General features: G+C 26.4%; 1 protein-coding gene across 5 annotated transcripts; it reads left to right on the top strand.

The window, feature by feature from the left end:
• The first annotated feature begins 1140 nt into the window (after positions 1-1140).
• LOC113550240 (UDP-N-acetylglucosamine--peptide N-acetylglucosaminyltransferase 110 kDa subunit-like) lies at positions 1141-13270 on the top strand. Of its 5 annotated transcripts, XM_026951959.1 has the most exons (9): positions 1141-1585; positions 1654-1683; positions 3968-4066; positions 5170-5252; positions 6714-6849; positions 6917-6935; positions 8947-10093; positions 10747-11709; positions 12044-13270. In XM_026951959.1, exons 3-9 carry the CDS (start codon positions 4049-4051, stop codon positions 13143-13145), a joined length of 3468 nt encoding a protein of 1155 aa, XP_026807760.1. In that variant the 5' UTR covers positions 1141-1585; positions 1654-1683; positions 3968-4048; the 3' UTR covers positions 13146-13270. The 5 variants fall into 5 exon arrangements, with proteins under 5 accessions (XP_026807760.1, XP_026807761.1, XP_026807759.1 ...); XM_026951960.1 differs by lacking the exon at positions 1654-1683 and having other exon boundaries at positions 1141-1298; XM_026951958.1 differs by lacking the exon at positions 1654-1683.
• The last annotated feature ends 4297 nt before the right edge of the window (positions 13271-17567 follow it).

Raw genomic sequence — 17567 nt, 5'->3', positions numbered from 1 at the left:
CACATATACAACAACAAAAAATTCTTTGGGGGGGGTTGACCCCTCCCGTATACTTACCTGGTTTAAATAACTAGGTTTTTGTTAAATTAATTATTCAATATTTGTTTTAAGTATTATATTATTTATGCTTAATATAATAATTTACCCAAAGTGAATTGCCCTTTTACAGAAATACATTATAACCATTGCTTTTATAATAAAGTAAATACATATATTATAAAAAATATTTTATTAAATGATTAAAACCAGAATACACCAGGTCATAATAGGTTGGATGATTTACAGTTTACTAGTTATTATTAATGGTAGTAGGTAATATGATAAATCTTATAAATCAACAAACTTGTCATATTTTCTCTACATTAACAGTCTATTGAGTTGAATACTTGGATAACAGTACATCATAGCATTATATTAGTAAATGTATGATCTTCATGGCTTTAGGTGTATAACTGACAATGGCAACAACTATATTACAAACTAGAAAACTACTACCATGGATAATATTATTATTTTATTTGCACTATACTTGTTAGTTATTATTAGCCATATTAGGTGCTTCTGCTTTATTCAAAATTTAAACAGGCGACACTGAGACAGGAATCACGATTAAATATATTATATAATGACTAATACTAATATTAAGTTTATAGACTGATATCTATTTAACACAAACCGCACAGGCACAATACGCGAGTCGCAGCTAAACAAATTAAAATACAAAATATATGCAATAAAAAGGATAAAGTTTGGCCGTTTGGCGGGAGGCGGGCCATAAAGTTTTTATCATAGTAAAAATATATCGACCTTGACACTATCTATAGCCGTGGTTTATACCACCTAGATATCTTCTTAGTTCACGGTTTATACCGCACTCAGAGCTTGGGATTTTGGTCCCGGCTAACCTAACCTAAGCGTTCTATGCATATATATATTATTTTAAATTATGTCTATGGGCGGGTCACCCGGCTTACACTTCACGGGCCAATGGCGTTGGTTCATTGGTTGTTTATATCAGCATGGCATTGTCGCCTGTCGGCGCGAAACACAGTGTACTATAATAATTGTATACAATATATATATATATATTCAATAGAACATATATCACTATCATTTCATATTTTCATTATATATTTCATTATTGATGAATTTTCCATGTCTAATTTAGTTTTTAGTCCACACTTAAAAAATGTTTACTTCATTGGGACTTCTATTTCCTTTATAGTTTAATAGTTTATACTTTAAATAAATTATAATTGACTTGGTGGTGTACTTGAGCCTGGACCATAATTCGTTTTGTACGTCTGGAACTGGAATATCTTTAACACTTTCTATATTTTTGTGCCTTGTGATTTGAATTGTGATTCCATTTGCGGTTCTGTAGTCAGTAAATCGCTGTCATACAGTTTTTATAAATGTAGCTATAGTGTGCTAGAGAGTTTTATATTATAGGTTTTCTACTTTTCCAGTAGTTTAGTGTGTGTGCAGTGTACTTTGAAGCTTGTGAGTTTTATATTATTGTATTGTTAATGCTGTATACTATTCTGTGCTACTATCATTATACTTCTAAAAAGATGTATTCTTTGTAAGTATGAACGTTTATGTTATCATAAGTCGTTTTATTTTACTAAATATAAATAAATATCTTTTTAGATTTTTGTATAAAATGACCAAACCTATAAGGTAGGTACTTAACTCTATTTTTTTTTGCATTTTCCACTATGGTTTTTTCTTAAAACACCCTCCAGGATTGAATATTGAGTTATTAAAAACTTTAAACAATAATACATAACACACGTACTGTTCTCAACTAGGTAGACATTACTAATTAATGATTCAGTATGTGTTTGTACATAGATATTCTATGTTGATATATTGACTACAAATTGTAGGTACATAGGTCTTCCAGCATAGACATGTTAGGTTAATATACTGTCATTAACATAATTAGTTATTTTTTGTCAATGTTTGTTGATGTTGAATTTATTTTCAAGAGGACGTTATATCCAAACGTGTTGTCTCCGTCTAACTAACATACAATATAGCAAATTTGTGTTCAGTAAAATTCATTTCATGCAGTTAGCTTTTATGTTAAAGTCAATTTACCTATTATAAAATAACAATATTATCTAAGAAATCATATAATATATTGATATTTTAAACTGAGTTATAGTTATGTAAATTATCAAAATTTTAAATCGTTCATAACTCTTTAAAATTTAAATACCAATAATAGCCTACATGATGCTCTAGATAATTTTTTTATTTATAAGTTTGATAATAGGTAAATTATCTCTAATTTCAAAGCAAATACCATAATATGGATTAGACTGAACAAAAATTTGGTATGATATATGTTAGTGAAAAGAAGACAGCTCATGTAGGTATTATTTCCTCTAATTAGTCTAATTGAATGAATTCTCTCCATCCATTGACCAAAAAATGGTATGATATGTGTGTTGATAATTAGAGTTCTGCATAATCTAAATAATTATTACAAACAGAGCACAGATTTTTATGCTATTATTGAATTATGTACCTATATATATATATATATTGTATATTTTTGGATTTTTGTCGATTATCTTTACAAATCATCATAAGTTCAAGTAAATGACAATAATTTTTATTATATATTTTAACAAAATTTAACATTATTTATTGAAGTAAATATATATTGTATATTGTTTTTTAATTCTATGAAGGTGTAAAATAATACTTTGTTGAATACAAAATTTCTCAGAAAATTCTAATAGGTACCTAATAAATATTACAGACTAAGAACCTATTGTTTTTTGGTTGGTTAATATTAATTTTATCTATACATAAAGCGGACTTTCTTTTTCATAATCTTGTCAAGCAACAATTTCACTAGAAACATTATTTTTTTTGTATTTGTAATGCATATAAAGTCGTGTTCTGATCATAAAATACTTTAAATAATATTTTATTATTTTGTATGCTCTTTAGATTTATTTAGTATTGTATTTATTATAAATTACAATTATTAACCTTAGGCACCAAACATCTTTTTGAATTTTGTCACTTAATATATTTACTTGATTAATATTGCTATGCTATTGTTAACATTTAACACCATTTATCTTAATAATTAGCATTATTATCTAATGCATTGCTCGTTTTGTTCACCAACCCAACTACCTTTTAATATTTTATTTATGAGCTAAGACAGTGATTCTCAAACTTTTTTATTTGTGGAACCCTTATGTGCCTAAAAAAAAAACTACGGAGCCCCAAAAATCAAAAACGTCTATTTGAAACAACAATAACTGAGAAATATAATAATAATTTTAATTCAATTAATATAGATATGCCCAGGTAGCTATGGAGCCCCTAGACTACTCTCGCGAAGCATAGTTAGAGAACCGCTGAGCTAAGAGCTTATAAAAAATTTGAATGAAAAACAATACAAACGTTAAAAGTAAAATTTCTAGTATTCATTTAAAAGAATTTCAAATTATATAAAGAATTATAAAATATGATAAAATTTATCAAGAAGACTGTTTCAAATATTTTTATATTTTAAGATTTTCTAGTATAGAATAAATGATTTACAGCTGTAAATTAAATATTAATTTTTAAAATAATTAAGTTATTTTAAATTATATTGCATCTAATTATGTTCAAGTTTCCATAACTATTATTACCTATCTATTAAAAATATTTGAAAATTTTAGTTTGTAAAGCTTTTTTATCACACCCCTAATTTCGTAAATGGTAACATGGAGATATTGTTAAAGAATGTAGCTTGGACAAACAAAATTTTTCAGACTGTCCTGAATGGTCATTGTTAAATAGTTATGTACTTATTATTATCTACTCATTTTTTTAAAATTATTTATTGCTTATTAGCTTATTAGTGTTAATCGTAATATAAAAATAAAATGTGTATAAATTGTATTCACCATAATGTAATTATTCCAATATATATTTTGTTTATTTGCAGTTCATTGTCGAAAATCTGGTCATAAGCTTATGTAGATTATTATAAGTTGTCTTTATTTGAAAATTCACGTGTGTTTATGCTATGAATACGATACCATCTGTAAGTAATGTATTTATAATTCAGCTGTGTACAGGATGTTTTTGGGATTTTCGTACTTCTGTAACAATGCTATTATGTATTTATGTTAATGAGTAAAATCCTATTTTACAATTCAAAATTTTTGAAATCTCTAATTACTGAATTGATAAGTTCTTATTGTTAGACATTTTAATGAAAAGTAGATTCTTTTCATATTATTTGTCCTTAAGAATTCCTATTTTGATGTGTAACGTAGGGTGGCCAAATATAAAATACAAAAATACGAGACATAGATGAATAAACATCTATTTTTGATGAAATGCTTAAATATTTAAAGTCTTAAATCTTAATAATAATTGATAACTAATAAATGTAACTTACTAAAATAATATTTTTTGGATATTTAATCACAATTTTAAAAATTATAAATATTTTTTTGTACTTATAACTTTATAAGTATAAACTATTACTAATTGTTTATCATAATAATTTAGCAAATCATTATTATTCTACAAATGCATAATTATGTATGACATACATTTAATCCGTAGACCGTAATTGATATTTAGTACAGATAGATGAAGATTATATTTTTAATTTTATTTACATATTTTCTATTATATGATAATAGTCATATTTTTAAAAAATGGGGCAATATAGTGTACCGGAAACATATGTCGGGACAACGGGACAGACTGTTGAAATATGGTACTTTCCCGTATAATACAGGACAACTGGCCACCCTAGTGTAACGGTTATTGAGATTTTCAGACGCTGGCATAAAATTCTTTTATTATGAAATATAAATTTCCACTAATTAAAAATTATGTTAATATATTTATATTTAAGAAAATACCACACCCACATTTATTGTCTTAGTATTACAAGCAAGTGACAGTAAATTAATAAAGCTAAGTGTGAGCTGCTGAACATGAATTTGTCATTTTACATATATGCATGCGAGGGTCTTATTAAAATATTAAATGAGATAGTTGTATAAATATTTTACTTTTGAAAAGCATTTTTGTAAAATCTTGATTAAAAAAAAAATATTATTTAGTCTTTAATTTTTGATAAACTAGTAAAACAAATTATATTAATTAAAATGTTTATATTATTTACAGCATATGTTTTGTTCAAAACATTCAGATTGTGAAGCACCAATATCTGTTATTACAGAAATCTTGTCAGAAAATGATCCTATAAAGTAAATAATTTACAGTTTGCAATATTATTGTATATTAGGATCTAGATTTCTTTTTTTTTAATCAGCTAAATACACGTATGCATAAAAAGTATGATACATAAATATTTGTTTAAAAGGACATAGAACCCGCATTTGTTGTCTCCGCCTTAGACGCGTGCGACATAGCCAAATTTTTGTTCACCAGTTTCAATATTCTGCTGTTAGTTTTGATATTAGAATGAACTAACCTATTATATAATTTAAAGGCAACATTATTATCCAAGGCCTCACAAAGCCTTTTATTGATATTATTATTTTTAAGTAAGTTATGATCATTTTAAAATATACAGTTTCAAAAAGATCATAACTTACTTAAAAATATTAATATCAATAAAAGGCTATGTGAGGCCTTGGTTAATAATCTTGCCTTTAAATTGTATAATAGGTTAGTTCATTCTAATATCAAAACTAACAGCAGAATATTGAAACTGGTGAACAAAAATTTGGCTATGTCGCACGCGTGTAAGACGGAGACAAAACATGCGGGTACTATGTCATCTTAAGTCTTATGAAATATGAATTAGTAATCTTATTAGATAATTATTTATGTATTAAATATGCCTCAATAACTTCAGTAGATGTAGAAAGATCTTTTTCTATGCATAAAAATATTTTGAGCCCAAACCATCAGCATTTTACTGAAGACAGCTTATCTAAGTACATGATATCATGGTTGTGAATTTTTTTTAATACAAACTAGTTAGTCTATTTAAGTTATCAGTGAATGTCTTTGTAATTGCTTTTTTATATAAATTAAATTATTTCTTTTTGCCTTTTTCACATTTTAAATGCTTTTTTTATTTATTATATTGCTTGCAAATCCAAACCCTACTTATTAGTTATTATCTAATGCTTACCTACTATGTTTTGTACTACAGTAAAGAGCCGTAACTATGGTGAGGCGAGCGGGGCGCTTCCCTTGGGCGCCTAATGTTGGAGGGCGTAAATATATTAAATAATTAACTTGGGAAAAAATATTATTTACAATATAAAATTTTTCACCGATCTGAGAATATACTGTTGAGAATTACATATTTGTGGCTAAAAATTGTATTTTTTGTTTTACTCGAAACCTAATTACTAATTTTCAGATATTTCTGACTTTTTTTAAGAAATATTAAAAACTAAGAGTGTGTCATCCTCATCACTCAGGTGGCGCATTACTAAAATTCTACCTTAGGATAAAAAATGGCTTGATGCAGCTCTGCTACAAGATAGTACGCATTCAAAACCATATTAAATATGGTACCTATTAGAAAAATTGTGTAGGTTGTGTAGTAATCTCTAGGGTTATAGATTTATAGGAGTAAATATGTTTTCCAATAATTGAACAACAATAAATTGGTAATAAGGAGACCTGGAGACATGTACCAGGTCTCCTTACTACCAATTTATTTTATAATTAATCTTCTCTTTTTTAAGGCAAGATAAAATCTCCAAAGAATTTGAAGAATTAGGATTTACAAAAGTAAAAGATTTAGCACAAACAACCTTTGGAAAAGCCAGCTCGATAAAATTGTGTGGAGATTCTTTAACACTGCTTTATAAAGCTTTAGAGGTAAGAATTAATAGCAATAACATTCCACATTTTTTAAATAATATTTTAATAATTTGTCTTTTTTTAGATGTATGATGAACACCTTGGTAAGTTTTTTATCAATAGTAATTATCAATATTATAAATTTCTATGCTATACTCCAAGGCTGGGCAAGTTAACGATTTTTTTTAACTCGTTAAGTAAAGTTATTTTAAAAAGAATTAAGTTAAATTAAGTTAAAAGTTACTCATATTTTTTTTGTTAACGCATTAAGTTAGTTAACTTTTTTAAAAAAAGTAACTTAACTTAGTTTAAAGTTAAAATTTTCTATTTTGTAAAAATAAAAAATTCCAGACACATAATATTGTTAATAAGATAGTTTTTCTGTACGCTCAAGAAAATTCCCAGGAAAATTTAAAATGATATATCTTAGTACTGATTAGCTATCAAAAACCCTGATTTTCTAAAATAAACCCTAAAACTTTGAATAATATATTTGTATTCTTCAGACAAAAAGTAACTTATTAAGTTAAAAGTTAATTTGAAATAAATGTAGTGAGTTAATTAACTGAACGTTTTAACTTTTAACTCGTTAATGCTTAGCTTGCTATACTCTATCTATCAAGAGAGCATGCGTCAGACCGACAAAAATCAAAACATGTGGTATAACAAATTTTTGTTTAGCATTACCCATTTAGTTTTAGCTTTTGTATTAGAGTGAATTTGTCTATTATAAAAGCTAAAGGCTTATTATGTGTAAGCTATGTTTTTTTTCTCAATATTTTAATTTTTAAGCTATATATTTTGAGCATTTTTAATATATTACAATACTCATATTATGCTTAAAAATTAAAATATAAAAAAAAAATGTATTTTAAGCATGAATAATATTTTTGCTTTTAACTTAAATACTAGGTAAATTCTTTCTATTATTAAAGTAACACTAAAAAATTGTTTCTACTAAATGTAAATTTACTATGTTGAATGTTTAAAATACTGAGATAAACATTAGGAGTTAGTATTCTTTTAATTTTTCATCTATTCTAGTACTCTTGCCCCCTTCTCTTAGTATGGCCTTGGTTGTACTCCATTAAACATACTGATTGAGCTAATAAATTATAAGGACTTAAATGAGTTTCATATAATTTAGGATAATATTATGTATTTTAAATTTTTATTATTTATAAAAAATATAATGTATACATTTATTAAATATTCTTGTTGTTGTTGTTGTTGTTGTTCTTATTATTATTTTTTGCTTTGTTTGTATTATTTATATTAATACATAATGTATTGACCATCCATCGGAATTAAAACTAAAGAAGCTATAAAAATGTTATTATAATTAGAAAGACAATGTCTTCTGTTTTCCTGTTTAAAGCACTATTTAAATCAGAGATTCACCAACTTTGAGACCTTGTGCCAATTTTTTCAATTTTTTTAGAACCTTAATTTTGATTTTTTACAAATTAATATAATCTGGTTTTTAGATAGCTTACACGGAGTTATTCGCGTGAATAGTGTTTATTGTGGAGTGAAAATGTTATAATAATGACAATATTTATTTCATTTTTTAATTATTTAAACGATAAGAAATGCAAATTAAATCTTATTATATAAAAAAAAAGTTATAATTTTGATGAGAGGGGTGAGTCTGATGCTTTGATGTTAAATGTTGTTTAACATTCATATTGTCGCACACATTTTTTTAATACAAATTACGATGCACACGTTTTTGATTTAATAACTTTTGTGGATCGCTTTTTTTTAAATCGACCCCGGAATTGATTTATTTTATTTTGGAAACCTCTGGTTCAAACAAATAATAAAAATTTTAATTATTTTATTAAAAATGCTAAAACTAAAATAAAAAAATTAAATTAAATAAATCAAAAATATAAAACAATCTCTTAATGGAACAATATAGTTTCTTAATATTTTATAGGTTTACCATAAATCTTAAGACTAGGTTAAATTCTGTGTTAGCTTCTGTTCTATCACAATTTTTCATAGTATGAAACTCCATTTGAATTTAATTGCTATATATTAAAATAAATTAATATTAAAAATTACGATGTTCTCTATATATATATATATATATATAATTTTTATACTTAGATGATCTTCTAAAATCTGCAAAATTAGAAAATCAAAATGGAAATTTCACCAAAACTCAGGAAATATGTGAAGAATTACTTAAGCAAAAACCTAATGATTTAAATGTAATTTTGCTGATGGCTGGATCATTTTTTAAATGTGGAAACTATGAAAAATCTAATAGTTTCTTGGAATCAGCAAGAACTTTAAATCCAAATTCGTTTGAAGTGTTGAGTGACATTGCATTTAACTATTGGAAACAATCCCAATATGATTTAGCAAAATATTACTTAGCTGAAGCTATTGAAAAGAAACCTGAATATTGTAATGGTTGGATTAATTATGCTGAATCATTAATTAAAACAAATGATATAGAATTTGCTGAACATGTTTATATTCAAATTTTAAATTTAAAACCGGATTCATATATTGTACGAAATATGTATGGAAAATTGCTTCTATCCTTAAATAAAACAGAAAATGCTAAACAGCAATTTAAGATTGCTCAGAAAATTGCGCCAGAATCTCAAGAAGCATTGAGTAATTTAGGAGATGTTTATTTGATGACTGATAAATTTGACAAAGCTATTTTAAATTATCATAAAGCTTTAGAAGTAAATCCTAATCTGATTATGACTTTGGTTAATTTAGGAATGGCTTATCTCAAACTAACAGACTACCAAAAAGCAGCTAATGCATTTGAAAAAGCTATTGAATTGGATCCAGAAAATATCTCTGCTTTCAATTATTTAAGAGTTATATATTATTATCAAGGAAATATATTATCGTCTGTAGAAACCTTCAAAAAAATTTTGAAAGTTCAACCTGATAATTTAGATATTAATTTAGAATTGGCTTTGATCTACATAAATATCCTCAATGATTATGAAGAAGCTGAAAATTATTTAAAAAAATGTATCGAATTGAATTCACAAAGAGAAGATCTGTATAAACTTCTTTTTACAGTTTACAAAAAGTCAAATAAATCTATAAATGCATCAGATATTTGTATTTCGTTGGGCGACTTATATTTGGATCGTTTAGATCTAGAAAATGCAATAGATGCATTTAATACTGCAGTGGATTTGAATCCTGAGAATGCACTTGGTTATTGGAAATTTGGACTCATTATGCATAAACTGGGTCATTTTAATTTTGCTTTATCTAGGTAACTATTAATTAATATAGTAATCATAAAATAAATGTTTGTCATGTAATATAATTGCTTTTTACAGTGTCTTGAAAAATTTAAGTTTAAACTTTTTAATTTTCAGTATGAGTTCCACTAATGAGTACATTATTGAAAAGATTGTTTACATTATTCATTTGATCTATTCTAGCTACTCCTAAATTATAAATACGTCTTATTCCCTCTCTTGACTTTTATTCTCAATTTATATTGTATTTCATATTTATTTAATGTAAACTTTTGCCTTCCTAAGCTTAATATTTGTTTACTTATTATTAGTCTGTACCCACTTTTTAATTTTTCTTTTGGTTATTTACATAATTTAGTGCCTTAAGCATATTCGTAATTTTGGAGAGCTCTCCCCGCCTCCCTGTTATAAAATTAATACCACTAAATATTTTTCATGTTAATTTACATTTTGTTGATTAAGAGATTATAACTGTTTTATTTCATTTTAGATTTCAGTAAATGATACTGTAATTGGAATAGTTGACAACTAGGGTTTTATCATTTTTATTATTCATTTTTATAACATAGTACTTAGAATTAATTTCTATTTTTATCTTTTTAAAATGTTTATTTAATATAATTGAGCATAATTAGTAATTTTATTATAATTTATTTTTTAACAGGTATAGAAAAGCTATTGATGTGAAACCAAACTTTGCCAATGCTTACTGTGACAGCGCAATAATTTATGAAAAATATGATCTTTACGAAAGGGCTTTAGATTATTATAAAATGACCCTTCAGCTTCAACCGGACCATTTAAATGCTTTGATTAATATGTCACTTCTTAAACAAAAAATGGGCCAATTTGATGATATTGTTGAAATCTTTAATAGAATTCTTCAAATTGATGACTCAGATGCTTTTGATATACATATGAATTTAGCAAATGTTTTGCATAAGGAAAATGGAAATCTTACTGATGCTCTTTTTCATTATGAAAAAGCTTTGGAATATGACAATAAAACTGTTGAGATTTATGTATGTATGGGAAACATATACACCGAATTAAACATGTATGAAAAAGCATTAAGTTATTTTCATATGGCAATTCAGCTTGATTCACAGTGTTTAGAAGCTTTTGTTAATGTAGGTTTTATACAAAAAGATAGTGATAATTTCATTGATGCGATTCAGACTTATGAAACTGTATTAAAACTAAAACCAGATTTTCCAGAAGTATATTGTAATTTAGTACAATGTTTACAAAAAATTTGTGACTGGTCAGACTATGATTCTCACATGATTAAGTTAAAAGAAATAGTTTACCAAGAACTTAAGGATGATAAAGTTTTGTCCTTATTACCTCATGATTCATTGTTGTTACCGTTATCATTTGAAGAACAAAAAAATATTGCTACTAAGTATGCTCTACATTGTGTTGAAAAATTGAAAAGATCAATTGAACCTCCAAAATTTTCGTATCCTACATCTATATCCGTCGGAAATCTAAAGATTGGTTTTGTATCAACTAACTTTAGTAAACACCCAATAACAACAATTATGGAATCCTTATCCAGTTTGTATGGCTATGAAATAGATGTCATTTGTTATTCTACATCTTCATGTGATAATATTCCAACTTGGTAAATATTGGATATAAAGTATTTTAATTAGTAAATTTAAAAAATGTGGCTTTAACTGAGACTTATTTCAATATATTTTATTACTAAAATTATTTTAAAAGAAGAATAACTTAAACATTTTTTTGTAATTTCAGATTTCTTAAAAAAAATTACCTTGTAGTTCCTATACTTTACAAGATAAACTAATTTATCTAATTTATTCAAAAGCATTTATTGTGTAGTATTAATTTATGTATTTGATGACTTCACCATTAAACTCATTAATAAAATTTAATCAGCCACCTATGATTATTGTTTATAATAATAATTTCATGTAATCATTTTTAAATTGCAGGTTGAATCATTTAAGTAACTCACAGCACTATACAGATTTATCGCACCTCAAAGCAATTGATGCTGCTAAAACTATTAACAGTAATGGAATCCATATATTGGTTAACATGTGTGGTTATACAAAGGGTTTTCAAACTGAAATATTTGCTTTAAGACCTGCTCCAATTCAAGTTTCATGGTTTGGTTATCCTAGCACTAGTGGTGCACCATTTATAGATTATTTAATTACTGATAAAGTATGTTCTCCTCCTGAACTTCAAAATGTATATACTGAAAAATTGGCTTATATAAATCGAACTATTTTTGTTGGCGATCATAAACATAAGTTTTCTGAATTATGTCAACTCAAAGATTTAAATAACACAAATAATATTTCACATCAAAATATTTATCTTAATGGAAACAATTTTAATGAAATGGATTCTGCCGAAACTATTTATATTGATGAAGAACCCACAACGGCCACAACATCTCTGATATCTTACTCTAGACCAAGTTTCAACTTACCCGAAAATGTTGTTGTATTTTGTAATTTCAGTAAGCTGTATAAAATAGACCCAATTACTTTCCGTACATGGCTAACTATTTTGAATAATGTTCCTCAGTCTGTATTATGGCTTCTACATTTGAATGATGCTGCTGAAGAAAACTTAAAAAAATTTGCTAATGATTTAAACTTTGATTCATCACGTATCATTTTTGCTGACTTTATTCCTAAATATCAACATTTGAATCGAATCCAGTTGGCCGATATTTATCTGGACACATTTTTATATAATGGACACATAGCTTGCTTGGATGCATTATGGGCAGGAGTTCCAGTTATAACTTTACCTGGAGAAACACACGCATCTCGTATAACAGCTTCACAGTTGACTACTTTGCAAATTTTAAATACTATTGCTCAAAATGAAGAAAATTATATTGAAATTGCAATACAATTGGGGTCAAACAAACAATTGTTGGAAAATATCAGAAAAAACATTTGGGAATTTAAAATGCGAAGTGATGTGTTTGATATAAATACCTATGCAACAGAAATTATTTTAATCTTAAAAAGGATGTGGAAAAACTATCCGTCTATACATGAACTGGACGTGTAGAAATGAATATTTAAATCGGTTTTTTCTAAATGTTTCAAAGTTCAACTTTTTTTTTTTATATATATACATAAATATTAATGGTTTTATTTTTAAAACAAATTATTCTCATTTATTTAATTTATAAGTTTTTTAAATAATGTGTAACATTTTATTATTTTTAGACTATAGTAAAAGTAAAAATATATTTAATATAATTTATTAATTAAAAATTAGATTATAAAAAACTAATAAGTTATAACAATAAATTTACTGATAATTTACTTGTCATTCATGTTGCACTCAGTGAATTTACTTTTTTTGGGTGGGTTTTAGCGGCCTCTTTAGGATTATACTATCATACATCCTGCCTTCCATCCATCTTGGTCAGCTATTCGTACCTTTCAATCTATTCCTCCTCTTAGTTCTTCCACATCATTCTTCACTAAATCTTCCCATCTCATTCTCAGTCTTCCAATGGTTTTTTTCTGTTAGTTTCTTCTCTTTTACTGTACAGAGTAATGGATTTTGGCTTCTCCAAGCATGCCTTGCCCATTGTAGTCTCTTATTTCTAATTGTTTTAACAATATTCGATTATACAATCATTCTAACTCTGTTTTTCCTAATTTTTCAATCATTCTTTATAATATCCTTCACAAGTCTAAAAGTTTTTCTTAAGATCTCCCTTTCAAAAATAAAGAATTTGCCAGATTGCCCAGATCTCTGCTTCATATAGGTATATTATATTGGCATAACCAACAGTAATTTTAAATTGCAAAGTAGAAACTATCATATAACAGTTATCTCTAAATTTTTAAATAACCTATACCTTATAGATAAATCATAATAATTTAATTGTTTCAACTCCTACTCCGCTTCTTCTGTGATCTTAAATATACAACCTTTAAGAACAGGGTTACACAGTTGATAATGTACTACATATAAAATATTACTATGTTAATCATTTAATAAATGTATATGTTGCTATATTGTGTTTGATTGTGTTAGTTTTTGAACCCAAGTTTAAGTTTCTAGGACCTATAAAATAAAACTATTTGTATTGATTCTGGATTTAACAACTTGGCTTTCAAGACCTGTTCGTGTAGTGAGAATAACTTACCAACTACCTAATTTGTGACTGGATAAGATTAGAGGTATAAACATAAATATTGACAGCCACTTGGTTTGAAAGAATGAAGGAGGTATATTGCAAAGTAGTTAAAATTTCATAGGTACTTATCAATAATTATATATGGCTCCATATATAATATTTTGTGTGATACTATATTATACTACTTATGAACAACTAGTATTTATGATGCCATTATTTTACATCAGTATTTTAATATTTTGTTTGAATTTAAATATCATACAGGTAATAACAGGAGTTTGTAGTGGCAGTGGCTCCGAAGTAGTAAAAAAATGAATAATAGCAAATATATCAAAAATCAAATACCTACCCACAAAATATATAGCAATATACTTGATTTTAAATCCTAACCTTTTAATATATTGAAGCTTGAGGCAATGATTTCCTTGTCCTTCAAATATTGAATCTTTCGTATTTGTTGCTCTTAGAGAAATGTTATCAGTAGGTATATCATATTATCATTTACAATTAATATATTTCACGGGGCAATCGGTCAAAAAGTTCGTTTTAAAAAAAGTCTGGACTCAATTTTTATAGTTGGACAAAAAGTCCGAAAATACAAAATATTTTATATAATTAAAATTTATTTTAAAAATTTTAAAATGTTTGTAGACGTTATATGTTATAGTAAGTAATCGGAATAAAAATCGGCGGAAAAAAACCCCAACGAAGAATCTAAGAAAAAAAATCCCTACACTTAGTTTTGAATGATTGAAACGTCAAATCATAAAAAAATAATAATAAATTCAATAATTATAATAGTTAATAAATGTATTTTCTACATTTAAAAGTTAATTACAAAATTATTTATAATTAATTAAAAACATATAGATATTAATAAATCAAAATATATCATTTATATAATTTTAATTTTTAGAATATGTATTGTGAGTTGGAGACATTGGTTTATTTGGTTTTGTAAACGATATATTTTTTTTTTATTAAAATCTATGTTTTTAATTAGTTATAAATAATTTTGTAATTATAACTTTTAAGAAATTGAAGTGTAGGGATTTTTATTCCGGGATTCTATATTTTATATATATTATTATATTACTTTCTTGATTTTTAATCAAGTAAGTATAGTTGTTGAAATGAAAAAAGTCGGAATTTTTGTTAAAAATGATTTTGGAAAATGATAAAAATATAACTCAGTTGTAATGAGTAAGTGGATAATTAAGCTAGCTTTGACATAAAATATTAATGAGAGAGATCCGATATCACACCCAAGCGGTATAATGATTTTAATTCACAAAAACGGCGTGAACAGTCTCAAAATTTCTATTTTTTAACTTTTCTCCAAAACTATTTTAGCTAAAAAGTTGGTTAATAGCTCATTAAAAAGGGATTATCAAGTAGATACAAAATGTGGGATTAGAAATTTTCAAAAAAAACTGTTTAAATTTTCACGGACTCATAGTTAAAAAAATAGTTATTTTTCCTAGATTTTCATTTAGCGTGGTAGTTTACCGAAACTGGAGTTATTTGGGGTCTTGTTTGATTCACATTGGCTAGGAGAAGTGCTGTGAATATTTTCAGAACTTTAACTTCAATCGTTAACTTCTTCCAAAGCTATAAAGCTGAAAAACATAAAAAAACACCTAATAAAATATGTTTTAATTTTTTTTTGAAACTGTATTGAATTAACTATAAAAGATAAAGTTCTGAAAATCTTCACTGTATATCTCCTAGCCAATGTGAATCTAACAAGACCCCATCGGCGTAACTGGGGGGGACTTAGCCTCCCTGGAGTTGTATTTAGCCCCCCTATAAGGCTTTACGTTTTAGCCTCAACTCGAGCCTGTAACTAAAACCCAAATCCGAAAAAATAAGAAAAAGAATGTTTAAAATAACTCATAATTAATTTTACATATATAATTGATATTGTTTTATTGTGGATGTACCAAAAACAAATTTATAAATAATTGGTTATAGTTATCGCGGAAGAAATTTTATTGTATTGAGTCAATCAATACTAATGACCAGGGCTCGGAAGTTCTAGCAAATACATATTTTTCTTAGTTCGCCCTAGAACATCCAAAGTAAGATACAAATATGTTTCAAACTTTCAACTGATAAACAATAATAAGTCTCATACCCTCGTCGTACATTCATACCTAATATACCAGTTTTAGCCTTATGTAAACCAATACCTAATAATTTATATATTGTGATATGTCATTACTGTAGGGTTCGGAAGTTATAGCACTAAAAAAATTAATTTTTAGCGCTTAAATATGCACATAAAAACATTAATATCAGCGCTATAAATAGCACTAAAAATTGGAAAATATGCAAAATAAAATTTTCAACAAACTTTTTTAAACATAAAATTTAAGTTATATTTAATTTTACAGATTTTTAATTTTTTTTCATAGAATATGATGGTAGGTATCGACAGGAATTTATACGACTGCAGCACGATAATACAACGAAACCAATTACAGTGCGATAGTACGATGTGACTGACACGATTTTAAACATAAAAAATTATTGGAAACGAACGGAATTGTCCGATTTAATTGACGATAACAACGGTCTAAGGCCGTTTATTTCGGATGCGTTCCATCTTAAAATAAAACAATTTGTTTTCATTCACATATTCGTAGGCGGCTGTTTGGTAGGTAATTTACTAAATTTAGTTTTTAAAAATATGCTCATAAACAGCATTTATAACTCCAAATTAAGAAAATAGCTCCTATAATATGTATTTAAGTGAAAATATACCCAAAAATAGCAGTGAACACCATAAATATGCAAAAAAATAGCAAAATATTAATTTCGTATATGACATCAGAGAAGTGTGAAACATATTGGTATCTTACTTTGGATGTTCTAGGACGAACCAAGAAAAATATTTATTTGTAGAACTTCCGAGCCCTGGTGATAAACGAATAAACGATGATGATATTTTAAAACTATTTTCATCAATATAGGCGTATACAGTTATAAATTATAATGTAAATTTGTTTTTATTGACTAGGTTATACTTTGATTCTATGGTTGATTTTTAATTTTGATTTTAGAGGACTCTTTTGATTACTAAATGCTAGTGATGTTTACAGGGGGGGGGGTTTCTAGGACTCTATCCCCTGTAGCTATTAAATCCTAGTTACGCCCATGCAAGACCCCAAACAACAAAATCCGCTCTCCGGTTTCAGAGATCTATCTCACTAAATGAAAATGAAAATAAAATACATTATACATACATATTGCATACGATTAATACATTTTTAAAAATTGAAAATCAAGAAGTTTACATGCCGATCTCTGACTTGGCAAGCGATTTTTTTTCT

This window comes from Rhopalosiphum maidis, chromosome 4 (genome assembly GCF_003676215.2).
Source record: "Rhopalosiphum maidis isolate BTI-1 chromosome 4, ASM367621v3, whole genome shotgun sequence".
NCBI classification, from domain to species: Eukaryota; Metazoa; Arthropoda; class Insecta; order Hemiptera; family Aphididae; genus Rhopalosiphum; species Rhopalosiphum maidis.
This window is presented reverse-complemented; position numbering and strand designations above follow the sequence as displayed.